The following is a 27,828-nucleotide window of genomic DNA, read 5'->3' as shown; positions in this document are numbered from 1 at the left end:
CGTAATTTTCCCTATAGGGCAGTTCCGTACTTAAAGTCATAGTTTGTGCTGCCCAAATACGTCGAGAGTAAATGTTGGCCAAAGGGGGTTTTAATTTGAAGTTGGAGACCAGAAGTGGTGTGTTTTTATTACGGCCACATACTTGGGCAGTGAATCACAAGTGAGCAGCTTCCCGTTATCCGCTGGTATAAATAGCAGCGGGACGGAGCTGCAGCAGCCTCAGCCGCTCCGGACAGCCAGGACCTGCAGAGAGGTGAGTCTCACCGCCGCTTTCACACGTCCAGGCCTGTCTGTCGCTCTGCTCTGTCTCACTGCCCACATGCTGCTGCTGCTGCTGCTCCGAGTGCGGCTCTTTACTGTGCAGGTGCTGCGGGAATACCAGTGCAATTATAATTTAATGATGTATGATAAAGCGCAATATAATAAACATGTGCTCACGTTAGACAGAATAGAATAGAATGGAATAGAATAGAATAGAATGTGAAATTGGAAAAACTGCTATCTTTTGTTATATAATTTTTGTTTAATTATTTTGGTCTCTGTAATTGTTTTGGGGCATGCAAAAATGCTGACCTCATGGCTGACTGTTGTTTGCATGGGTGTGATCTCCATCCCTGGGTCCAAAACAACCGGATTAGGACAGTGACATCATCTCTGTAATTTAGGTTTATCCCGAGCCAGCTCTCATTAGACTAGTCTAAATAAAAATTAAATTACCTTAACTGCGTTGAAGCTGAGGGTGAGATTTTCATCGTGCGGATTATGAGTTAGGCTTAAACTTCTGCGGTTCATTTTAAGAAAAGCAATGGGGGACACTGAAAGATGGCATAGCAAAAAATAAAAACATTAATTTTTATATTTTATATTTTATCAGAGGTGTGGTCATTAGATTTCAATGCAATTTCTGCACCATCACTGAGGCTGTAGCATTGCAATACGCAGAGATCAGGAGAGAACGCAGTCCTGTTTTTATTTAGAGATTTTATTTATGTTTGCACATCTGTCGTGGTATCAGACTTGAAACAAAAACTGCATGTAGTGTGAATAAACAGGTAAAAACCATGCCTGCCAGCTGTCAGCAGATAAAAACAACATGTACCAACAGCTCCTTAATTAATGTCATTAGTAACACCTGTGTTTACTCTGCTTTTTCATGTCAAAATCACCGCTGGCGAGCCTGTAGCAGTCAGCCTGAAGCTAGTTTACCTGTTTGCAGTGTATCCATTATGCTCTATAATATACTATTATAAGTGACTTTTTTCCATGCAAAAAAATATATATGCGCCTATTTCAACTACTTATGGGTTGAATTGACGTTTAATGATATAAACCAGCAATATCGAGTAACAAAACCTCATTTATTTTCATGAAAATGCAGCTGAATATCGTTTTAAGAACCAACGTTTCAACTTGGCTATGCTAAGTTTACACTAAGCTAACATTATACCGTCAACAAAGAAATGCGCAAGCTGAATAAACAAAATATAACACCCAAATTAACTAATGTAATACTGTAAAATAAAATAAACCCAATTTCCTTGTAATTAATGTCCTACCAGCGAGCCAAATCCTTTACGAAAATGCGTAGGTTTCCTGTTTTTTACGTAGCCACCATTTTTAATTTCAATAGTACGACAGATAACTAATTACTGTATCCCTAATTATGGTAGCCCACTATCACTGTTTTACAATTGTACTGTATAGTAACAGTCTTTTTAAAGATATTTTATGGTAACTATGATTAATTGGTAGTAATAGGTAGAAAAACAGGTGTAACCACGGTTCAAGTCCTGGAGTTACTTTCAGTTAAAAAACAGAGTTAGCACAGGCAACCGTAGCAAAATCATGGTTCGTTTTCATAAGGAAATGCTTTCACACGTAATTTGAATTGTAGTGAAATGTGAATTGGATAAATTCGCTTCCCACGGAAGTAGTGAAAACTAGACCGGTAAGTAGGTCTCACAGTTACTATCACAGTCAGTTCACACATGGCACATTCTGCAAGGACTTCATGAAGATACTAGGCGACAGGTTTTTGGACAAACCAGCTCATGGAGATGCCAAAATATGCTGTGCTTCATGTATAGCATAGTGTACAGATGTGGTGTGAGCTCCGTGTTGTGTTTCACCTTTTGGGACTGAGTGAACTTTCTGGAAGGCCTGCCAGCGTCGCACAAACAACATCTGGAAGGGACCGCGGGTTGGCCCGCATGTTCTCAGTTGTGTAACCGGGAGCCCTGCTGTTGAGACTGTGCAGACACACACACACTCTCACTCACTCACTCTCTCTCTCTCTCTCTCTCTCTCTCTCTCTCTCTCTGCCTCTCTCTCTCTCTCTCTCTCTCTCTCTCTCTCTCTCTCCCTCTCTGCCTCTCTCTCTTTGTGGTTCTCTCTGTTCTGTCTCTCCCTCTCCCACCCTGTCTGTATGTCTGTCTGCTTCTCTCTCTCTCTCTCTCTCTCTCTCTCTATCCCGCCTCCCTCTGTCTCTCTATCTCTCCCTCCCTCTCCCTCTCTCTCTCTATTTGTTCACTCCTAAACCATTACTCACTCTTTCCCGTCTGTGCAAGTTAAGACTTACCCACTTGTTTATTTATTTATTTATTTGTTTGCTCATTAAAAAGGCATTGCCGATAGCCTTCCCCCCCTGTTTACAAGTCCTCTGTTAACACTGGCATGTTATAATTAAGTAAGAGGATTGCCAGCTATTGTCACATGAAAAATAACCTCATTGTTACGAGCGGCTGCAGCTCGTCAAAACTGCTGCAGTCATGCACACCCTCATTTAGCAGAAAGTGGGACATGTTCTCTCCCCGGTGGGAGCCGAGTCCCTCCAGCTTTGGAACAGAGGAGGGACGCATGATGAGTTTTCACTGCAGATTAAAGGAATATACCATGTTTCAGGGACGCTGTGCCATTGGTGAATTCACCTGCAAAGTGATGAGAACATGCACACTAAAATCATCCATGCATCCCTGGTAGATCTCTGGTGCTGACCTTGTAGCATACACTGTGCTGAATGATGCTGCTGGGATTATCTCAAAACAGAGAAAAAAGAGAACTGCTAAATGGTCATCTGATGAGATATGCAGCTAAGCAAATCAAAGTTAAACTGAGGATGATATAATAAAAAGTTATTGTTTTTACCATAAAAGTGAAGGTGGTTGGTGATGGGGAAACCAGCTGCACAGCGGATGAATGTGTCACTCACCTAACATTGTTTCAAAAATAAACTTAAACTTAGCTATATTTGCCATTCCTAACTAATAATATTTCATTTTTAGAACAGATGAATCTATAGGCCACATGATAAAAAAAAAAAAAAAAAAAAAAAACTACTTGCAACTTTTTATGATTAAAAGGTCTGTCATCTCTTTTTGGATTATGAGAGTGACATATCTACCACTCAGTATATGCAAAAGTGTTAAGATGGATCACTAGAGCCAATGATCTACAGAGGATAAATTTATTATCTTTTTTTTCATCACTAAACTGATAAGAAGGCATTCCTCCAAAAATAAGGAACATTTTCACCACAAAATTGACCTAATTCATCTATTTTAGCGTGATGTCAGAAGTAATAGTTTGCCTCTTGACTTCCAATAGTGTGACACAGTTGAATAAGACCCCTCCAGTCTAATAAGTATTTCCTTAAACCTGAGAATGAGTTCATTTTCAAAATAATTGACACAAAAAACTGGGCCACGGTGTGTATATATATATATTTTTTTAACATTAATTTATCCAGGTTGACTGTGCTCCATCCTCTCACTTTGACAACCTGCTTTACATTCAGTGACACACATCTACAATAGTCCAGTTTTTCAGAAATGAGGTCTAACAGAGTTACCTCCCAATCTGACAGAGGCCGAATGGCTCAGATTCAGATTCTTTATTGACCACACAGCCAGGCTGCTGGATATGGTTTTCCAGTTAAGTATAGATCCAATATAGTATACTTTAGCACAGCATAATGGACATTCTTAATATACCAGTGCACAAATGCCTCTAGATTCCCATGCTGTGTGATTGGAAGAAACAGGGGATTATGGTTAGCTGCAGAAATAATCAACAGAGATTAGACTGACATGGAGAGGTTTTTTTTTTTTTTTTTTTTTTTTTACAGGGAAAAGCTTCTGGTCACGTCACAGAGAAGAGAGAATGTGAGCTCATCTGTCAGATGACTCTGCGTGTGTGTGTGTGTGTGTGTGTGTGTGTGTGTGTGTGTGTGTGTGTGTTTGTGAGTGTGTGGATGAATGGAAAAAAGTGAGTGAAACCAGCAGCTTTAGTCACAATCTGTTGAATCTGTCATTGTTGAATAAATAGGCAGCTGACCAAGTGTGTGCCAGGAAAACAGGGGGAACAGAGAAAGTGCCTGCTGATGCCTTTATAAAGTTCCTTTGAAAGGCGCAGTTGGTCAAAGTCACACAAAACACTGGTTTGAGGTCAGTTTTGCAATAATATCCCTACCAAGCCTAAATGGGGAGGAAAGGGAGCTGTTGAAATTGATTCTGCAGCATTTCATTTTGGGCAGCGTCACCCTGATCAGCGAGTAACATGAGCTTTTTATGAATTATTTATTTGTATGGATTGTTATTTTTATGTTGTGCTGTGTAAGAGTGGAAACTGCCAAGCAAGTCTGGTCATTTTCTGCTGCGTATAGGTCCCTCTCTCATTTGTTGAGTTTCATATTGCCCTCTAGTGGAGATGCGTGACATTACAACAACAACCAGCATAAGGAGAGATCAGAGTCTTTGATATGAGTCAATGAATATTCAGTAATATTACATTTTCACGCTAAAAATAAAAGTATTCAGTGTTTCTCCTCTTGACTTCATTTTGGATGGAAAATCTTTTGAAAAAATGTGTAGGCCACTGAAACTCAATTAAAACAACAAAAATTATTATACATGAATATATAATGTAGTCTGGCGGTTTCAGCTCTGTTTTTTTTCCAGGTTTTGTTTTTCATCACCTGCTGCGCCTGTGAGAGTCTGAGAGGATGCTGATGATGATAATGATGATGAAGAAGAAAGCGCCAAAGTCTCTGGCAGTGGTGGCTCTGTTTCTGGCCTCAGCCAACTGCATCGTCCCTCCATCTAAAGAGGACCTCAGCCGTACGTCTGCACTGCACCTGCTACCAGCTCATTTAAACTTTTAAAACTTAGTGCCTTGGTTTATTGATGTTAAGGCTGTGTTTAGGGTGCTGCATGGATAATAGAATGCTACATGATAAAGATAAAGAATGCTACAGACACAAAAACACACTCACGGTACACAAAGACATCACCCATTTTTCTTCACAGAGATCTCAATCCAGGGAGAGAAGTACTTAGACAAACAAATTGAGAATGCCATCAGTGGGGTGAAGGAGATGAAGAATGTGATGGAGCAATCCACAGAGGACCACAAGAACTTCCTCAGTGATCTGGAGATAACCAAGAAGCAGAAGGAGGTGAGGAAGTACCTCTCATCAATTGATATAAACCACTGGGTTGAGCTAAATCAAGCTAATGAGAGATTTTACATTTGCTGTTCCAAAAACTTGCACAGGAAGTGATGCATTTTGTATTTCCCACAGCAGCAAGGTGAAGTTTGTTTGGAGTAAATGGAACAAGAACTTGGTAGTTGGCACAAGTTCTGATAGCCACCATGAAACAACAAAATAAACAGCACTACTACACAAACTCACAGTCCATCAACAGAAAATCAAAAGAAAAAATTGCCACAGCACCATCCACACTGTTTGATTGACAGCTGATGTGTGGGAAGTGAAGTGCGCAAACACCGCAGCAATGAGCATTTAGCAGAAAAGATGGACATAAAATTAAATGTAAGCAAGAATCTCATGGATTGCCACTTTAAAATGGTGTTTCTGTTTCAATACAGGATGCGCTTCTCGCAGCCCAGGAGATCGAGGCCAAGCTGGAGCAGGAGGAGGAGGTCTGCAACGAGACCATGAAGGCTCTGTGGGAGGAGTGCAAGCCCTGCCTGAAGAACACCTGCATCAAATATTACTCCCAAACCTGCCACAGTGGCTCTGGACTGGTGGGACGACAGGTCAGCTGTTCGGACGTACACTCATACAAATTTACCGGCATGTGGGTAGATGCAAGCAGACACACACACATGCAAACACACTGGATGACACTCATCTGTGTCTTACTCCTACTTTTATTTCATCCTTTCATCTTCTTACTTCCTTGTCCCCCTTTCCAATATAGCATATATATTATTAAATTAAACTTTTACCATGTTTACTGCAGAATCTGACACTAAAGATTTCCATTTCTCCCCTCTCCTCCTCTAAAGACAAACTATTCCATAAGGAAACTCAAGCACTCATAAAGGCATTATTTGAAAATAGCTGCCACCTCATCCCTCTCCAGTGATGCAGAGTAAATTCCAATGAAACCAAAAAAAAGAAAGAAAAGGCTGGCATTTTTTTCACATGAAGTTAAAGAATAACAAAAAAACATGCTTACTCACCTTTTCAGGATGACCTAAATCTCTCCGACCTAAATCCAAAGTATGCATTATAGTAAATAGCATCAAACTGCTAAGTTATATGATGATGTGTGTTTTTAAGCATCAGAGAGTTATAGTTTATCTGTCTCTTTATTTAACATCCACATTTTTCTCTCCTCGTCTGTCCACTCTGCTCCTTTGCTCTCTCTTTTTTACTCTCCTGGTGAGTAAATGGGGTTTTCTTTGGAAAGAAGCGTATAACTTGAAATTAAAGATGCCTGTCGTCTCCCCGCTGTAGCTGGACGAGGTGCTGAACAGAACCTCTCCATTCTCCATCTGGATCAACGGGGAGAGCATTGGTAACCTGGAGAGGAAGTCAGAGGAGCAGAGGGAGCAGCTGAAGAACCTGGAGGAAAGATACTCAGAGGTGGTCGACAACGTAAACAGCATCTTCAGGGATAGCATGAAGGTACTGTACATGTACACCATGAGGAAAAACAGTGGACACGCAGATATTTACATGATTCACGTGATCACAGATGTGTGTCTGATTAAGTACAAGTTTGCACATGCATACACACAGTTAGCCTATTGTTACTGTTATTATTATTATTGTTATATTAAGTCTTTTAATGTCAAGCTCCAAGTTTCTGTGTATGCTATCAGCTTAGCATACACCGTGCTGACTGACAGTAGTCCCTGGTATTATCTCAAAAGTGAGAAAATTAGAACTTGTAGCAGCTCTTAGGGAGTCATTTTAAATCATACTTGATGGCATACTTCCCTCCACTCTATGCATTTCTCTAGATGCCATTTCCATGTCACACAGTTGACCAAATTAAACTTTTGTCAAATCCTACTTTCCATGCTTTTAATTGGAGGCATTGTTGTTTGTTTAATAAACAAATATCAAACAGTTACATGTGTGTAGTTAATGTAGGGAGTGTTTCTGTTGCTGGAATTGTGCACCTTTATGTGACAGGCCTCACACACCACCACAGTCCGTTTTGGCAGAAAGGTTGATCGTCTCTTCCTTGCTCCATGACCAAGCTTTCCACAAATTTTTGTCATGTTACGTGAATCCCTTTGTAAGTTATATGCCCTTTTTTATTGGCTATGCTCACAGCCACACCCCCTTTTGACCGATCAGCATGAAAAGTGAATCAGCTGTGTCTTCACCCAGGACCAAACTTTCTGCAAGGTTTTGTGCAAATCCATTCATAACATTTTTGAGATATCTTGCTAACAAAAAGACTAACAAACAAATGGAATGGGGCTAAAAACATGATCTCATTTTCAAAACTGCCATACTTAGCCACATACAGTTTTGAAAGTTTGCATGAAATATGAAATTATGTAGCTTACTGTTTTGAACAACCAGGAACTAACAGGGAGAGTATTTCCGGAAGTAAACCAGGCCACAACAGCTGTAATGAGTTGATGTTAATTAATGTATTAATCTACATGTCACATAATAAAATCCAACCAGACAGATGGGACGCACTTAGAAAGTCAGTATTTCCTATTAATTATGCCCCTTGCCATAAGCTATCCTCCGAAGTAAGACTTTGCAAAATGTCCTCACTTGGGAGAATTTTTGTCAACTCTCTAACTTCACGAGGATATTTGGTCTACATATGGACAGAAATATTACACACACACACATACACACACACACACACACACACACACACACACACATGCAGAGACTATTTACCATCAGTGCAGATGTGTAACTGTGTTTTCTTGGTCTTTCTCAGGTGTTTGACCACATGCCCACCTTCCACCTTCCAATGTTCCCCATGCCCTTCCGCATGCCCAGTCTCTGGGGATCAGGCCCCCGCGTCCACAGGGGCATCGAGGATCAGCCATCCCGCGTGGCTCGCTCGCCCTTCTTCAATCGCAACTCCCACACCTTCCAGAGCATATTCAGCCCCCCCGGCATGTCCAGTGTCTTTGTGATGGACATGAATGACATGGACGTGCCCACCTCTGAAGGTACGGCCTCTTACCTGAGCTTTTCTAAGCTTATACAGCACAATATTGAAAAAAATCACAAAATCACAACAAGAACAAATGCAACATATTTTTAAATCGCTGATTTATATGTACATGCAGTCTAAGAGCCGCCAGAGAAAAGTGTGCCGGAACGGAAAACTACTTCTCAGCGTCTGTATCGGTCGCATAGCAACCATCGCCAAATACGTGCACAACGCGCATGCATGCGCCCTACTCAGCGCCGTACTCAGCGCCCACTCTGTGCCAGTCTGTACCCAGCGCTGTGCGCCGCCCAAACCGCGTCCTATGTGAAAGCCCCTTAAGAGTGAATCCGCAGGAAGATTATAGAACTCACACTCTATTAATTTCCTTTTTTAAATTTATTGTGACAAAAATTCACCAACTTTTCAGTCTAACATGGATCCCTCATATTATATCATTCACATTGTTAAGCATAACCACTTGTTATATATGTATGCTAACTGCCATTATTTCAGTTTGACATTAGATATAAACAAGTGACTTGCAGCGGAGTCAGATTGTTGTGCCTTGCCAAAAAAAAAAATGTAGGTTGGCTTTGCTTTTTATTAGTATATATAAAAATAAAAACATCAATCAAAACAAGAAAACCTGTTTAGACCAGTTTTACAGGTTCACTCATCAGCTCTGGTCTAGGCTGCTCCTGTGCTTGCACCAGTCTAATTAGGAAATTATGATTACTGGATTATGAAATTATTGTATTGTATTACATTAATCATTGGATTTGATTGAATTGGATTATAAGGAATGAAAAACAAAGGTAAGGATTTGTGACAAGTCGATCTTGGAATAGTCCCTCCAGTAGCTGCAAATTCATACATGTACGTTTTTTAAAAATTAATTACCCAACAAGCATCTGATAGATGGCAGCATGAAGGAAGTGGTATTATTACAGCATGATATTACGGCACAATATCCAAATGAAATCGTCTCACAAAACAGTGCAGGTAGCAGCTATAGATGCAGATATTGTCTCATTACAGCACTGAATTCACACGGGTTTTCAACATTGTATTGGCATCTGCTTAGTAACAAAATGCTTCCTTGATAAATACAAAATTTCCCTTGCAGTGTTTATGCAGATCTGACCTGATCTGTGTATTTTTGCTGTTCCCAGATGGCAGTGTGAATGAGGATGTGATCACCACCACCAGCAACGGGATGACCTGCAGGCAGATCCGCCGCAACTCTGCTGGTTGCATCAGGTTCCGCGGCGAATGTCAGAAGTGCAAAGAGATCCAGCATATTGGTAATTTGATTTTTATATTTATTTTCATGTCCTTTCATGCTGTGACCGGTAGTATCTATTCAAAATGCACTGTTGGTCATTAGAGGACAAATAACCCAAAACACAGAATGGTACTTAATGAAATTACTCAAAATAAAGTATTGAAATTACCCAAAATTACCAAGGCAGTGTAAAAAAAAAAAGCCATTATAGATATGTCAGGGAATATCTCGAACAACAACAACAATAATAATAATGATAATAATAATCGTTGTAGTAGTCTTTATTTGAATAGGACTTTAAAAAAATGCCCATCAAAGAGAAAGCATTAAGCATGAAGAAAAAATAGCAAAAGCAAGGAAAAAGTAAAGCAAAAAATAATATTAAAATAAAATAAGTCATGTAATGTAACATGTCAGAAACAAAAGTTGAGCTCCTTGTCTGTTTTTTCCACTTGCACCTGCTTTTTTACTGAGAAAGTGTTCACCTGGCCTGCACTCGCCCCCATAATAAACCTGAACTGCGCTTCCTGTCCTTGTGATGTCACATGAGTGACAGCAGCTGCTCGGAGGGTTAAGTGAGAGCACCGAGGTCTCGCTGTGTCCTCTTGTCCAAGCTGTCCTGACAAGAAACCCCAGATGGAGCTCTGAATGGCATTTGGGGGAGATTTGTGTCACAGTAATGGAGTTAGGATTCATGAGAAGCTGGAAACAGGGAGCGCTTCATGTTAATGATCGCGGATGCAGAGAGATTGTAATCCAATTATGCAATCCTCTCGTTTGTGTTAATGCTGTTTCTTCCACTGCCATGAAGAGACTGTACAGGAAGCAGTCCAACGATGTCTCTCTGGAAGCAAAGCTGGAGACAAATTCTTACCTGACAAACTCTGAAATACAACGAATGTCAAATTTCATATTCAGTTTGATGGTTCAGCCACGTTGTGTAGCGTGCTGTTAGGAATGTGGTTCCATGTGCTCGTAATGAGACAATTAAAAACAAAGCACGACAATAACAATACAATAAGCAGAGTTCAATAAACAATGTTACTTATGCTGTTGGAACGCTCCCACTTACAGGAATATCACAGAGGAGACTGAAGAGGGCCTGTCAAGAAATTCCACAATGAATTATTCTCTAAGAGCAAGGTGTGATGTTCAAATAGTGAATCTCTCATTTTGGAACTTGAAGTCTTGAGATATCTGCTGTTTGACAGGAAACTCGCCGCTCTCATCAGGCAACCACTATAATAATCACTGTTGAATTGATTGAAGAGCTATCGTAAGCTCTTTGTGTAAAAAAAAAAAACACAGCCATATTAATGTGGTAAAGCTGCTGTCAAATATTAGACTGAATGTGAGGCAGGTCTCGGCCTAACCTCTTTATGAAAGCATATAAGCGTATTTTGAGATGAAATGCTTTTCATTCAAAAAATTGTGTTTCTCCCATGATTTCAGATGTAAAAACCCACTGAAATCCATTATGGCACACAAACTGTGTTAATAAGTTCATAGTTTTCTACCAGGGCTACTCTTGGGCTTGCTTGGTCAGGGAGGAACCTCCATCAAAGGTGGATGGCATTGCCTGGCTGACATGTGATTGTAATAAAAGGCTAATGTCAGTCTTTGTCCATATTTGTTCAACCCTATTTAATGCGTAATTATGATGCCTGTGTGCTGCCTGTCACCCCAGACTGCTCCGGTAAGAAGCCGCTGGAGGGCCCACTGAAAGAGGAGCTGGAGGAGGCGCTGGCCATGGCCGATCATTTCACCAAGGAGTACAACGAACAGATGAGGAGGTTCGAGGAAAAGATGTTCAACACCTCCTCCATCCTGGACTGGTTCAACAAGCAGTTTGGCTGGGTGTCGACCTTGGCCAACAACACCAGGACCGAGGATGGCCTCTTCAGCATCCAGACGGTACGTCACACCACTTCCTGTTGTGCTGAAATGTGTCTCTGAACGTCATCCTGGCTGCCTGTACCTCTCCGTGCCATCAAGTCTCTCTCTCTGTCTATAACTGTCTCCCTGTTGAGGTTAGAGACAGTGACCAGTGAGTACATAGAGTGGGCTAATAGAGCAAATGGCCAGGATGAGTTTAGCCAACCAAGGGTGCTACATTTAGTTTTTTTAAATATCAACATATCTTTGTCAAATTAACTGGTGAACCTCGATTTTATACCATGCATGGCTTCTCCGATTAGCTAGAGGGCGTCTGTTAAAGTCATGTATCAGCACACCTCAAACTGAACATGCTCAGTTCATAGAAAATGTATTGTCTATTGCAGAGGTTCTCAACCTGAGGGCCAGGGACCCCCAAGGGTCCTTGGGATTTCAGTGGGGTCCCCAGAGAAAGGGGGGATATTTTAGTTTCACTGTCACTATTTCATTGACTTGAAGTTAGCTACATCTTATCAAATGCAGGTTCATGGCCTGATGTATACTGGTTTGGGCATTCTGGACACCAAAAAGACTGAGAACCACTGCTCTAATGTAGCTAAACATAATAATAAATGGTGTTACAACCTAACAAGCTGTTAACTGCCACACATTGTCCTATTGTTTCAGATTTGGGATTCTTTTCCAGCAACATTGGCATAATGAAAATAGTGGGGGCAGTTTTTTCTCCAGAGCATATTGCTCCCTTAATTAATGAACATATTTTTTTACTGTTGGGAAGTGGCCATGGTATACACATGATAATGCTCTCTAAGAAGTCTGAAAATAGGGAATTGAACTTGGCTTCATGTTGTGGCATCCTTTGCCTCCACGTTGCGCATTAATTCCCTATGTTGGGTGCATTATTATGTACAAAATTAACATGAACGAATGAGTCGAGATGGCGTTTTCTGATATGTGGATAAACCCATTGGTCAAACTCAAAACATACACATGTACAGATACCTCCACATGTAGACTTTCTTTTAACAGTGACCGAGAGCTGAAACTCTGTCTTAGCAGCGCTTTTCATATCCTGTCGTCTGTCCACGTAGCTAATCTGCAAGGATGACAAAGAGACAGCTGGTGAGGAGCAGACGCCAGGAGAGACCAATGTGTCCGTGAAGCTCTTTGACACTCCACCCATGAACTTCACGGTGCCAGGCGACATCCCCTGGACCGACCCCAAGTTTTCAGAGGTGGTGGCTCAGGAGGCTCTGGACCGTTACAAGGAAACTGCTGTGTGAGTATCCAGCAACACTACAGCAGGCTCACAGAAATCAATAATGTGCCTAAGGTAGACGGTTTGCACTAATGCTCTATGAACTCTGTAGATTTTGGAGTCAGATTCCCTGATTTTGAGTTTTTTGAGTTTGAGGTATTTTGGTGTCATATTTTCATATTCAGCTTTAGTCTAAACCAACTTTTTAGACTTAACGACATGTTCAAGAAGACCATTTAGCTTTAAAGCTGCTTCCATCTTCAATCAATCAATCAATCAATCAATCATACTTTATTTGTCCCCAGGGGAGAAATTTGGTTATTTTTATACTTAGGAGATAAATATGTATGGCCTATTACTCAACAGTGTATGCTGAAACATGAGCTGGGAACACTGGTGTCAATGATCTACCAGGGACACAAGCATGATTTTGTGTGCCCCTGTTCTCATAAATGACCACTGGCCCAATCTAGCAGAAACCTGTTGAATTCCTTTTAGATTTGCAAGGTCAACCTACAGGCAGCTGACAGCTGTACCGATTCCAAGTCTCAGCCTTTGAAATGCACCCCCTCGGATTTTGTTAGACCCACTCTCAGATGTACTTACTGTACAAATCAATTATTAGATTTTTCAGTCACACCAGGATTAACCCCATCAAAGCGATGGCTTGTCCTTCTGTTAGCCCCCAAATCTACAGGCTTTTACAGTCTTAAAGTCTCTGTGTGGGTAGACAGCAGATGAATTGTGAAGGATGGGAATTCACTTCAGCGAGGGATGTACATTCTGTCAGCCATGCTGTAAATCATACTGGATGAGACGTAGTTACAGCTAGTTATAGATAATTAGAAATCCCTCATCTGCAAAAGCCATCGGCAGTATTACTGTTAGAGGTAAACAGTTCCTGTCTAAAGAGCGACCGGGACAGCTCAGGTAGCACCACAGCTACAGAAAAGTGAAACTAGTTTGTTCAGCAATGTGACATGACTGAACATACCCCCCCAAAATTATGATGTTTTAAATAGATTGTTGTAAAACTGCTGTGATTGTTTAGGTTGGTGTTGATTTTGCACATCATATTAACCTAAGAGGATGCATGTCACCACTGGTGAAATGCTTGCTGGGTATGGCAAAGGGAAAAGATCACCAAATTAATGTCCATCTCTCTCGTTCCTCTAGTGTGGTCAAGTAAAGCTGCTGTTGGATTTGCACCCCATCCTACACTGTCTGCTGACAAGAGAATGTTCTGGATTAATCCTCCTCTGAGTGAAAACGCACCCGAGTCCCTCACCGTGCCATGGCAAAGCTTCAACTCCTTTTTCCTGTAGATTCTGCCTCAGCATATGACAAAGTTTCATCTCAGAGATTTATGTTGTCACACTAGCTCTCTGTCCTGCTGTACAGTAACAAATACGTGTAGAAATGGGCGTTCCCACGCCTATACAGCCAAACAGGTCCTTAATGTGTGGAAGCCAGTTGAGAAGCTGGGCTTCACAAAAAGGACCTTCGCACTAGAAGTGATCTTTGCTTTACTGCTAATTTGGATTAAGTTGGAACTCGTGCTTTTGGGAAACGTAGCAAAATGTGTTGTCTTCTGTATTCAGCCTTTGGTACAGCCATGTATCAGAATAACATTTTCTCCATCCCAAGTCCATGGAGCCAGGATTTATTTGTTGCAAAGATGCTTGCACCCAACTCAGAATTAGTTTCTTCAGGCTGTCAAAGACCTAAAGGACCTCACCTATCCATGGATATCTACAATTATTACAATTACTAATCCTTGGTATGGTAAGAAGAGCTTGCTTATTTTAGAGGATAAAGGTTGCTCCAATTGAAAAGGATTGTTCCAATCTAGATGAAAAAATGCTGTAGCCAAACGTAAACACTGTTCAGCATTGCTTTGAGGCCCTCTGTACAACATCGTAGCAGTGAAGCGATGCATAGAGATTAATAAAACCTGCTCAAATCCACACCGTCTCTGTCCACTCTCTTAACATGACGCTGCAAAGCTTCAAGCACAAGACAGGGCAAAGAAGTACATTCATTCACCATTCTTACCATAAGCACTCAGCCACGATTAACAGATTTGTAAAGAAAACTATTTGCCATCTGTGAATGGAAACAGATGTTCCAGATGCAAATGGTAGCTACGCTTTAAAAGCATCTGACACACATGATTCATTCCTGTGTAAATAATTCAGTGGTCTGTTTTAACCATACCATATCCATCATATTAGTGTCAAACACTACCAATACTCTGGCCTGCTTCTCAAATAAAACTGATAATCAGTAAAGACAGCTGCATTTAAAATATTGTGCCGTTTTTATTTTTGTGTAAAAATCACAGCTGCTAGTTGACTCTGCAGAGATACAGTACATCCATGCAGTTAAACATCTAGGATCCCACAGCCAAGAGAGAAGGAATTAAATAGAATATTCTTTCGCTGTTAGTCAGCAATTAATGCAAATTTACACATGAGTTCAAAAGTGTGTATCATATACAATATACATCACAGATCTGAGAACAAACTGCATTCAAAATCTCATTAAAAACCCCAGTATGACCGATTGCTTTTGCCTGCATGGATTGCCACTGGGGTCTGAGTCTTGAGGGTGGGGGGACGGTTGAAATGTGAGAGTGGTATTGCAAATATCAATCAGTCCCCGGTGAAGGTATTTTATAAGGTTTTGAATGATGATAGTTCCAGGTCTGAAAACCACGTAACCTCTCAACAAACACACAAACACACGCACGCACACACACCAAGTACATCATCACTCTGAACAGCAGAAAAAGAAGGCGAGCCTTGATACAACAAGGAAGAGAGGTCAGTCAGCCACCATGGAAACCTGAACGCCAGTGGGGGAGTAAGGCTTTAGAAGACAGGCTCCTCAAAAACAAAAACACAGAAAGCTCCGGGGACCAAAACAACAAACAAACAAACAACCAAAAAACAACCAAAAAAAGGGTACCGGCACAAAAAAAAAAAAAAAAAAAAAAAAAAAAAAACTCATCAGACTAGTCTCCAGGTAATATTGAAGAAATGAAAATCGAGTGGTTCAGGTTTTCTTTTTCTTCTTTTTTCCTTCTTAAAGCATCACTTTTTTAAATACATGAGAAGGACAAGAACAACATGCAGGTTAAAACAAATGTAAAGGTCAAGAAGGAAGTAACAAAATAAAAAGACAAAGGAAATAACAGGGTTTAAAGTTCAAAGTGCAGTTGGGTCATTCAGGTCTCCCCTTCTGTTGACCGTTCTCCATCTGGTCGGCCTGTAGGCTTCATCTACACCCACAAAGGGTCATCTTGCCCAGAGAGCCAAGTCGTACAGATCGGGGTGAAACTGCCCCTATAAACACTGATCTGGAGTCACGTCTGCCACTTCCCCTGCAGAACTGGGATTGCGGAAGCTGTTTGCGAGTCAACACCAAAAGGGCAAATTAATCCCCAACATGGATGATGTTTTGGAAGATCCAAGATGCAAAACCAGAGTATATTGTTCACACAGTTGCTACTATAATAGTACATATAGCTAAGTATAATTATAGTTGGTCTGTGAGTATGTGTCATCGTACTTGCATAGTGCTGACTGCCCAACTGGAAAACAGCTTCCATCTTCAAATCAGTGTCGCCTAAATCTGCCTTGGTCTCATTGTCTGTCCATGTCTGTCAGTCTGGATCTGCCCACTCATGTCTGCTTTTCTGTGCAACCAGGAAGGCAAGAATAAAAGAAACGAGAACAGAGGGGCCATTCTGATTTAGGACTGTTGGTTTCTAATTGGTCATGACCAGAGAAAGATGAAAAAGTTAAATGATCCCTGATCACCAATGCTATTCTTCATAAATGCCCCATGGAGTCAAACAGCAACTGTAATACAATCAAACCCCTTAGCTATAGTCAATGTCTGGTTTTTCCTTGCTGCTCACCAATTTAAATGAGATTAGGGACTGAAGACAACTGCATGGGTTTAGGGGTACCAGACAGTAATTGAAAAATGAGGGATTTCAAGGAAATTGAAATGGTATTTGATCCAGGGCTATGTTCAAAAAGTCAAGGAAAAGTTGAAGGAGGAAAAAAACGGTTGTAAATTTTTGACCATCTGAACACAGCCCAAGTGCAGGGCAGGGAGCAAGCTACTAGTTCAGTCATTCAGCAGGAAGGTCAATCAGTCAGATTAATCTCCAAACACTGTGTAGCATGAAGACAGAGACAAAAAAGGAGAAGGAAAAAAAAATGCAGACACTCGTTCATTGCATCATGCCATCTTTGTAATAGTTACCGGCACAGGCGCACACACACAAGGAAGGTAGGCTAAATTCATGTCACAGGATAAGTCAAAAGCCTTCACCATTATCTGGTCTATGCAGACCCCACACAGACATGCACTCACAGTCCTGTCACAAGGCAACCCATTACGTACCATTTACTCTCAGAGGGAGAGAATGTATCAGCAAACTCCAGTCAAAAATCTGTCTCTGCTTATTGGCAAGGGTATATCCCTGGTGGAACGTAACTTGAGACTTTAACTGGCTTGCAAATCAATCCCACAACCTTCTACCACAATACATTATGGTGAACAGCAGTGTGAACCCATTATAGAGGCTGAGTTTAACAGAATACCTTAGATTTCATTTTTTTTCCCCAACAGTATCTAACTGCACCAACCCCTTCTATCTTTCACAAATGTAGAAAAGATGTACTACAGGGCATGTCTGCTTTTCAATGTTTTAAGTAAGTTCTAGCAGGTATGCACAATTGCCAGTAAACAATGTTGACATTAAGTTGTGAGATTTTTGAATGGTGTTTGGTGTGGTGTTCTCTCCAAACCACAAGAGAGAGAAGGGAACATACTGGAGCTTGTCTCACGTGTGCCAACAGACAGGGACACAAACACAGAAACAGTCACACTCAAACACAGCCACTCTGTCTCTCTTCTTCAGTCATTTGGAGAGTAGGACATCAGACACCAGCAGTTTTTGCTTTAGAGCGGACTTGCCACCACTCCCAACCGTTTCTCAGTCTGCCGCAGTCGCAACTGTTGCCTCTCTCCGCGAAAATTGAAAAGTGCCAGAGTTCATTTTGTAACATCCCCCATGTTCTTCCAATCTGTGCTCTCAGTCCAACAGGTTATGACTGGTAAGTTTGGGGTTGAGCGTGTGAGTGTGGGTCTAAACAGTCTGTCCCGTGGCAGGCTTGAGCCTCCACAGAGGAGCAGGGTTTAGAGAGCTGTGTTGATCGAGTGAGGACAGGGGAATCACACAGAGGGCACCAGCCTTGCTTCGGTCTTCCAGGAAGAACTACACTTGAGTTGTCCTCCTCACGTGGGTTAAAGATGGGAGAAAGGTCTGAGCTGCTCCAGCTGAACCTCCAGAGATATCCTCTCTTCAAGCAAGTCCTGACAAATGACAGCATGCATTTACATGTTAGTTTTTTTTTTTGTTCCTGATGGAAACTTGTAAAATAAAATGTGAATCTAGTCCATATACTATACACTCACAAAACACTGTGCAGACATTAGTCTTCAATTCAATTAAATGTGATTTCAGCTGTCTGACTCCCCAGAGGAAGTCACTTGGTTCCACAGGTTTCTCTAGACTGACAACAAACCTAACAAGTGTTGTCCCTTTTGGACCAAAGATTGCTTAAGTTGTCTCTATTTAAACAACATTTAGCTGTAGCATCCTGCCCAGGTCTTTCCTCCTAATTGGTTCTGATTCTGTCCTGGCAAAATCTTCTAGATTACATCAAGAGAGATGTGCGATGTGACCTCACCAAGTATTGCTGTATGTATGGATGAGGTGTTATGCACTGTAAAACTTTCTTCTTCTTCTTCTTTTTTGAAGTTCTATTGTTATTTTTGTTTAAAGCATCTGGTCTAAATTTGTTTGAATCCACAACCCGCCCTCCATACCTTCAGCTGTTGTTGCAGTTCACTGTTGAGCCGTGCCAGCACTGTGTTTGTCTCCTTATTTCTTCTGATGGAGGCTTGGATTGCCTTTTTGTCCTTCCCTATTGACCTGAAACCACACGCGCACGCGCACGCGCACGCGCACGCGCACACGCACACGCACACGCACACGCACACGCACACGCACACGCACACGCACACGCACACGCACACGCACACACACACACACACACACACACACACACACACACACACACGCACACACACACACACACACTTACTTTACTAGGCTGCTGTGACCCAAACAACAATTGTTATATAAAATACATAGAAAACTGAATGTGCTATTAGCTGAATGCATATTAAGTAAACTGTTATCTTGACAAAGACCTAGAAAGACTAAAGAAATATAAGACAATAATATAAGACATTTTATGGCTATTGAAGGTCCCAGAGAAAGCAGAAAACATCACAATGGTGACTCTACTGGACGTCTGCTGGTGCCTTTAAGTGCCAAAGGCGTTATGAGTTTTTTAGCCAGACAAAATGTCTTTATTTCCCAAAATGGGTTTCACAACTTTGATTGTATTCACACTATTACACTTTTCAAAATGTCAACACTTTGGAACACTGAAATCAACAAGGAGCAGCTGCCAGGCTGATGGAAAGTGGTTGCTCTTGAAAAGCAGTGCACTTGGCTTCTCTTTAGACAGACACTTTGTGACATTCAGAGAGTAAAATAAGCCTTTTACAAGAAATCACATACTGATCAATCACAAACAACAGGAGGCACAATGTGCTCAACTGCCTGGGGACAACATTAACCATGACAAAAAAAAATGGAGAAAGTGGTGAAATAAAAGTTGTTCCTTTGTCACTTTCTGTGACACTGACTGTTATTGAGTTCCTTATGTTTGAAAGTTGCACATCAGTGATGTCTGCAAGGTTTTGTGCAACCTGTTGATGTAACAGCACAAAATGCCACTGAGGCAGTGCATTTTCTACATCCATCCATACATTAAATACAATATATGGACAAAAGTATTGGGACAGCTACTGATTTCCCCTACAGGAGATTTAATGACATCCCATTCTAAGTCCATAGGCATTAATATGGAGTTGGTCCCCCTTTTGCAGATAGAACAGCTTCCACTCTTCTGGGAAGGCAAACTTTACAGTTGGCACAATGCAGTCAAGCAGGTACCGTTCTCCTGCCATTTGCCAAACCCAGACTCGTCCATCAGACTGCCAGATAGAGAACCGTGATTGGTCACTCCACAGAACACGTTTCCCCTACTCCAAAGTCCTGTAGTGGTGTGCTTTACACTGCTCCATCTGACGCTTGGCATTGTGCTCGGTGATGTAAGGCTTGCATGCAGCTGCTCGACCATGGAAACCCATGCCATGAAGCTCCCGGTGCAGTTTTTGTTCTGATGTTAATGCCAGAGGAGTTTTGGAGCTCTGCAGTTAATGAGTCAGCAGAGCGTTGGCCACTTTTACACACTATGTGCCTCAGCACTTGGCGACCCCGCTCTGTAACTTTACATGGTCTGCCACCTGGTGGCTGAGTTGTGGTTCCTACACACTTCCACTTTGAGTAAGTGAGTAAACCACTTGAACATGGAATATCTAGGAGGGAAGAAATTTCACAAACTGACTTGTTGCAATGGTGGCATCCTATTACATTACTATTATAGTACCATGCTCAAATTCATTGAGCTCTTTAGAACGACCCATTCTTTCAAAAATGTTTGTAAACGCAGTCTACATGGCTAGGTGCTTATTTTATACACCTGTGGCAATGGGACTGAATGAAACACCTGCATTTAACAATTAAGAGGTGTGTCCCAATACTGCTGTCCATAAAGTGTAAATAAATGCCAAAGAGTATGAATAAACCCTTGCAGTAACACAAGTTTTGCACCTGGGGATTGAGGGTTGAGTGGCCAGGACGGCTGCTATGAGATTTGATTTCTGTGGACCGTGCTGCTCATCTTCTGGTCGAAGCTCATCTTCAGACTTCAACCTCCGACGCACTGGCTTGGGAGGAGGGGCTAGGGGGCCAGATGAACCCTTGGCCTGATGAGAAAAAAATCCAACAACAAATAAGAATTAATACCTGTCAGTGATGATGCTTGTGTTTTTATCAATATATGGTCTTAAAAGTCCAAAGCTGGTTCAAGGCTAAGTATAAAATGTTATAAATGTTAATGTAAAAACTCCCAGTTAAAGTGACAAATAAATAACATGCTAACAATTTGCATCTTAATAAGTCAGTGTAAAAGTGTAACAAAAATGTTTTGAAATATATAATCCATTTACAATAACCACACACACATATTTATCTCTTATCCGGGTTTGTGAATGTGTGACAGTTGTGTATTGCATTTTGTTGATAATTATATTATGAGATTAATCTTTACACTTAAAATTAATTAAATTATTTTACAAAAAAGATGGCGACATACGGTGCTGACAGTGGCTGAGGCTCTATCCTCTGCCTGACTATCGCTCTTCACTGTTCTCAAAGGACCTGCTCCCTCTGAAGATTTATCCACCTGAGAACAACATACACACAAAAAAACACCCGTTACACTATCAACTCTTCACCTAAGTAGCTCATGGAAATCCATGATGAATAATTTTCTTCACCACTTTGGTGATCAGCCCAAAGTGTCGCTACCTGTGAGCACTAATTTTAATGAGCTGTGTTGCCCAATAGGCTATGTGAGAACAGCTAATAGGGCATGTACACTGTACTAAGAAAAAAAAAACATTTTGACATATTATGGAGGGTGACACATTTTGATAAACCTGCTTGACAATACTGCTTCAAGTAGTTCAAAATAAAGTGAATTTTCCAAATTCACTTGAATTGAACTGAAGTCAGGACATGACCTGTTCACAAACCATCGCTAGAAACCTCATGTTTCAAGAAGGTTTAGGTTTGTTACCCTGGTGAATGAAGTTTTGACAGACAAACATCCAGTAAACAGAACATGCCTGGCAGAGCGGAAAAAAAGTTAATACCTTTTAACCACAGCCCTTCATGCTGCTGTTTCCAACAGGTGTAGTGTCAGATTTTAACATAATCTCAAAAAGGAGATGAATGTTATTATGACTACTGCTCACCATCTATTGTCTATTACTACTCTGGATAAATAAAATAGAAGTACTTCTTTAGGCCACAGAAAATATGGAAAGTAATTAGTTTCATTTGCTTAAAACTAATTACTTGACAGGTAACTTCAATTTTGGCTGTCTTACAGCCAGGAAAATCTTCGCAAAAAAATTAAATAAATTCTGAGTAAATGAGAAGCTTGTTAACTGAGAATTTATCAGATCTGTAAAGATGGATGGACACATTCTCACATAGCATGTAACCACACACCTGTCCTGTCTCACTGTGTTTGTCGACCTCAGGCAGGCTGGAGGGCTGTTCAGACGCAGCAAAGGCCTGGAACTGGCTAAAGTCTGCAAAGTTGGGCTGCTGGGGGATCTGCTGGGGGGAGGTGGTGGTAAGTACCGCACCGCCTCCTGACACACCCTCGGCCTCGCCGCGATGCCCAGCATGTGACCCAGATGTCTGGAGAAGGATAGAGAGGGTAGAGGTCTTTACAATGCCTGAATGACCCAGTTTTAAAGGTCTTGTAGTTAACTGATCATGACTTTCTTAGTTCTGGCATGGCATGGCATGGTAATCCTGGCATTGTAGAGAGGTAAGAAGTCTCTAGTGAAGATGGCCAGATAAAAAGGAGTATATACAACAGGCAGGTAGTAAACAAAGCAAGTGTCACTATCTCTACCTTTTCACTGTTTTCACTGTAACTACATATGTAAAACCAATGTTTTGCCCTGTTTTTGCCCTGTTTAGCTCTCCGGAAGATCTCATCATGAAAACATTTCACCAGATAAAAAGAAAAGTTACAATTCAAGTTTAAGTTATAATACCACAACAAGAAAACAACTCATGAGTTTTGCCATGAAATGTTTGAGTTACACAGTCCTTGCACAGAACTCTTCATGGCGACCGGCAACATAAATACATTACATATTGTGATTGTGGTGTTGAGTTAAACTTTTCAGTATTCAATGTTGTTTTAACAGGGCAGTCCATAAGCACTGCATCAGGAACTGACTAGTTTGCAGGTGTTGTGTGGGAAACACAGGAAGGTAAAGTCCATGCACATGAACAGATCCAAATCCAAGGCTGTGAGTCATTTATATTTGCAAGCTCAGGAAACACTGAGTAAGCTGGTGAAAAAGAGGAATAGTCAGTAGCAGCAACCACTACTACCAGTAACACGGTAAACTGTTCTCTTTTTCATGCGTCATGGACATTTTGGGTAATATTTTTAGTGAAAACAATCTTATTCAAACTCTGCCCTCTTGTACATTTTTACAGTTTTTTTTCCTGGCTCAAGAGGATGCTAAGATGATGCCTCAGCCTTTTGATTTATTCATGCATGATAGAAAATTCTTCAACTGTCTAATGACAACATGCAACATGTGTGTTTCAGTTTGGACGGTGTATTTTCTTGTAACTGTGTAGCTAGCATGCAGCTAGAGAAATTACTGCCCATGTTACAAACATTAACTGGACACTTCCACTATTACCTTGGATTTTAGCAGCCATGCACCACTTGACACTTTTACTTGAAAAGAGTCATAATTTGTATGTTTCTTGTTACCCATAATGCAACTTCACTTTGGCTCGCTCCACCTTATCTGTCCTTCCAACTGGATTCCTCCAGTACCACTACTGACAGAAGCTCCCTCTTTTGGTGTAAGACTAAATCACCTCATAGGCCATTCTCACTATCCTCTTTAAAATATAATTTGTGTCCGTCTGTTTTTTTCTGAGTACACTTTTTTATTAAGTGTGCCACTACCTGAGCAGGGTATAGCGAGGACATGCATTTTACCTGTGTGGGTAGTGGTCGAGGAGGCACAGCAGGGGGATAGGCTACCGTGGCAGGTTGCTGTTGTCCTGTGGCAGACCCAGCAGCAAAGGTGCGATTCATATCCAAAGATGAGGAACGGGAGTGGGAGGGATGGGGGCGCGGAGGAGGAGGAGGGGGGGCCACCACCTTTAGAGCCTCCGGAGACGTACCCGACTGAGACCTGAACACACACAAACATCAAACTGGATGAGTTATTTGCATCCAACAAAACTGTCAATGCTTCCTTTCCACATGGCAGGCATTTCATATAATTAGTTGGATGTTTACATCTGACACTATAATCTGTCTTCAGTATACACGCCGAAATTGCCAAAATGCAGATTACTGCACATATTGCATTCTCTCCTAGTATCTCCATTCAATCTGACAGCATACATACTCTGCTCACTCATTTCCCACATGCTAACATCTAGCATGTCAGCATGTCATGTGAGGATTGGAAAACACACTGCAGGCATCTCTGTTAACCTCTGGAGGTCCTAAGGGTGACTGAGTATTCAGTGCATCATAGGCACATTTATACACCGATTTTGTGTTTTGCTCTGTCTGACTGCAGACTGATCTCTCAGAGCAGTTCATTCAAGTAGAAAGGTGGTCAAAGATAATCAAGGGTTCATTTTCAGATCAGCCATTGTTGATTGATGATTTGCAAGACGGTCACCATAGAAGATAGACCCTTCCACACTACTCAAGAATAATGAGCAGTGGATGACCGTGTACATGCATGTGGACTACTCCTTCATGAACATGAAAGCAAGGCCTAATCTTCCAAAACTAGGAAAATAAATCAAAATAAATTAATTAATTAGCATGGTTCCTTAACAGCCACTGACCTTTGTCTGGTGATTGGTTCCTGGTCTGATGTGAAGGAGTCAGAGCTGCTGTAACCATCACCTTCATGGAGGAAAAAAGTCACTCCATTAATTACAACATGGGATTGACCTCCTAACAAATGACATCTAGGTCAAAATACAAACAGTACAAATATGAATGCATCCCCACAATACACAAATTAGGATTCATCTCATATGAAAATCTCAAAAACAGGTTTTATTGATACAGATATCATGTAATAAAACAGAAATGGAAATACAATAGTTGAATATATAATCCTCAGTAATTAGGTTATTCCCCATGTACAGTAGTTATCCGGTTTCATGAATGCCATGAAAACAAGAAACCAGGTTGTAACCACAGGTAAATTTCTGGAGAAAGCCAGTTACTGGGCCATGTGAACTCTTACCAGGATCTTTGTAGGTGTGCACATGTGCAGGAAAAGACATAATCAAGACACACTGTACATCACTTGGGAGCATAAAACATCACTGTCTGTCTGACATGGTTGTTGAAAAATGCTTTATCATATTGTGTCAATGTTACCACTGACAAAAATACAAGAAAATAAAAAACACATCTGCCATAGCCTGCTTCACTTATTAGTCCAACCCTCCAGAGTGGAGTGGAAACGCTCTGGGATGTTGCCACAAGAGGCAACATCGCTGTCCAGTGAATTTTAGCGGCACTGTGTCAGCTACAATATGACTGTCAGCAGCGGCAACAGTCCAGGGAATGCCAGGGAAGAGGGGGAAACCCAATTATTCCTAACAAATGTAAACTACGGATTTGAGAAATCAGATTTTCTGCCTTAACCTGGTTACTCACAATGATCTGGTTTCTTGTGTGCATATCGACACAGCAACAGGTACTGACTTAAAAATGAGCTCGCTCCTACTGCTCACCACCCTCTGACCTACTCACCTCCAGTATTGGCGGCTACAAACTTCATGGACGCAGTTAATTTGGCTTCTTCAGGCAGTTCTGGAGGTTTGGCCAGCAGGGGACTAGTGGGGTGGTTGTGGTCTGGAGGTTTGAGAATTAAATGGTAGCCCACAGCAATGAGTATATTGCACTCAGTCACAGGGGATGACAGCATGTTTCTTCAGTTAACTGTAAGCTTTTTTATTATCATTATTGCTTTTTTATTGCTAGTTAACTCTAAGCTTTTTTATTATCATTATTGACAGTATACAGTAAAGAGAGACCTGAAAGATAGGAGAGAAAATGTGACTAAGATCCAAGGGACGATTCAAATCCAGACTGCTACATATATGCCTCATAGCAAATGAGCCACCAGGATGTGCGCACTAATAACTTTTAACATCTTTTTAGCGGTGGCTCAAATAATATTTAAAAAACTGTAAAATTACCAATTTCATCTCCCAAAAGACAGCCTGAAGGCTATAAAAAAAAAAAATAGAAAACCCATGTACATGCACATTTCAAAACTTTTACCATACATCAGAATGCAAAACCTACTGTGTAAAAACGGCTTCATAAATATGGTATTAAGCTGTTTTAGAGTAAGGCAACTAAAAATGCACTTGTTTTAAGACACAGAGGTAACAAACATTAAATTTGGCCCTGCTTCATATATGTGTTGCATAACAACCATGTCATCTCAGGTCAGCCACTCTGCAGCTCCAGAGCAGCAGTGGGGGATAAGTGCTTTGCTTAAGGGCTACTTGTATGTGGATACGGAGACCAGAAGGAGCATATGTAATGTATTTCTGATGGACAGGTTTCCCTAGCTTGTCTAGGAATCTAAAACTATAAACTTCCAAACCACAAGACAGCCAGTGTAACCTTTTGGCCACAGCTACGTCATAATGTTACAGCTATATGAACCAAATTGAGTCCTCAGTAGTACAATTTAAAAAGGAGCTGCAAAATCGTTGTTAGAAATTGTAACCAGCATAGTTTGACTATGGCCTGATCATACTGGTAGTTTAATCCTTAAGTATCTGAAGTAGTACCTACAGTATAGCAACTGTCAATAAGACCAGAGGATCAGTAAAGTTTCCTCTCTATGTTTATGAATAAAAACAACTGTCTGATTATGTCTAATGACAACAGTTTGTGTTTACTGATAACAAATGGCAGCCTCCTGAGTTGTGATTACCTGTCCCTCACTGCAGCGTCAGCAAGTTGTCTAGGTGCTAATATGTACTATTGCCATTTTGAAAGCAGAGCAACCACTGCATCATTAAGACTGACTGAGGTATGGTCTCAACACACAAATCAATCTGGTCATTCATAAATTACAATACAGAAATTCAGCCTTAAAAGAGCAGACTTGAAAAACAAATAGGATTTGCCTTGTGTCTGAACACATGTGAAAAGGAATAATTCAAGCAAAAAACTGGTATTTTAAAAAACTGTCATTATTTACTTGCCCTTGTGTCAGTTGAACACTGATGAAGGTTATATGAAATCTGTATGTAATATAAGATACAGTGAGCTGGCAAAGACCGACTTACCACTGCCTGTCCTCTTCAGCTCCATCTCCTGCATGTGGATCTTACTGGGCGTCATCCGGATGGGAACTGGGTGGACAATGGCTGTGTCCTGCAGCACACACAGAGACAGAGAGACAGGAGGCGAGAGAAGCAGACGGGAAAAGAAAAAGACAGAATTCATGGAAGGAGATGAGATTTGTAATCCATAACATCATTTAAAGCAATCCAGTAACAGTGTCCAAAAACAGTTTGGTCTCCATCTGTCACCCAGTTTAATGGTATAATAGATGACAGCCAAGACAAATGCAGACATACTCAATACTCAATGTCATGACTGCTTCACTAAAAGAAGGGGCATACCATTTCAAAAATTATTTTTAGATTGGGGTTGTCCAATTCTCAGAATCAATTCCAGCACACAGCTGGACAATACTGGTTAATCACAAGGTATTTCTATTTTCTGACTACACTGATATGATATAGTTGTGATTAATAACTTTGATTTTGAACATTTGTCAAAAAGATCTGGGAGGGTAAATAGCTTTCCAATACGTTAGGGCTTTACATTCTGCATCTAATCAAATAATGACTGGATTTATTTTTAGGCTGCACAGAATTAGAGAATAAGCAAGAAATTCACCATCTTGCTGGAGGAAATTCTGTCAATACTGCACTTTTCCCCTCATTAAATGTGCAGTGCTATTCCAGAGATATTTAATTGAACACATCAGTCATTGTTGAGAGGAAAAGAAAGGTTTCTCTCCTCCTGAGACTG

At 41.0% G+C, this 27,828-nt stretch overlaps 2 protein-coding genes across 4 annotated transcripts in view; one reads left to right on the top strand and one right to left on the bottom strand.

Annotated features, from left to right (window-relative positions):
• Nucleotides 1–154: 154 nt before the first annotated feature.
• Nucleotides 155–14,853, top strand: clu (clusterin). Its single transcript, XM_030046657.1, has 10 exons — nucleotides 155–253; nucleotides 4,956–5,114; nucleotides 5,304–5,452; nucleotides 5,887–6,057; nucleotides 6,764–6,934; nucleotides 8,226–8,463; nucleotides 9,620–9,751; nucleotides 11,420–11,646; nucleotides 12,720–12,907; nucleotides 14,063–14,853. Exons 2-10 carry the CDS (start codon nucleotides 5,000–5,002, stop codon nucleotides 14,073–14,075), a joined length of 1,404 nt encoding a protein of 467 aa, XP_029902517.1. The 5' UTR covers nucleotides 155–253; nucleotides 4,956–4,999; the 3' UTR covers nucleotides 14,076–14,853.
• Nucleotides 14,854–17,135: 2,282 nt separating this feature from the next.
• reps1 (RALBP1 associated Eps domain containing 1) overlaps nucleotides 17,136–27,828 on the bottom strand; it is a 32,558-nt gene continuing 21,865 nt past the window's right edge. For all 3 annotated transcript variants that reach the window (XM_030046654.1, XM_030046655.1, XM_030046656.1), the window contains exons 11-19: nucleotides 27,075–27,162; nucleotides 25,516–25,617; nucleotides 24,591–24,651; nucleotides 23,719–23,917; nucleotides 22,185–22,379; nucleotides 21,262–21,351; nucleotides 20,718–20,872; nucleotides 18,797–18,902; nucleotides 17,136–18,280 (exon numbers count right to left, since the gene is read on the bottom strand). In XM_030046654.1, coding sequence (XP_029902514.1) covers nucleotides 18,212–18,280; nucleotides 18,797–18,902; nucleotides 20,718–20,872; nucleotides 21,262–21,351; nucleotides 22,185–22,379; nucleotides 23,719–23,917; nucleotides 24,591–24,651; nucleotides 25,516–25,617; nucleotides 27,075–27,162 — 1,065 coding nt within the window. In that variant the 3' untranslated portion in view covers nucleotides 17,136–18,211. The remainder of the gene's footprint in view (nucleotides 18,281–18,796; nucleotides 18,903–20,717; nucleotides 20,873–21,261; nucleotides 21,352–22,184; nucleotides 22,380–23,718; nucleotides 23,918–24,590; nucleotides 24,652–25,515; nucleotides 25,618–27,074; nucleotides 27,163–27,828) is intronic.

Source organism: Myripristis murdjan, chromosome 24, assembly GCF_902150065.1.
Source record: "Myripristis murdjan chromosome 24, fMyrMur1.1, whole genome shotgun sequence".
Lineage (NCBI taxonomy): Eukaryota > Metazoa > Chordata > Actinopteri > Holocentriformes > Holocentridae > Myripristis > Myripristis murdjan.
This window is presented reverse-complemented; position numbering and strand designations above follow the sequence as displayed.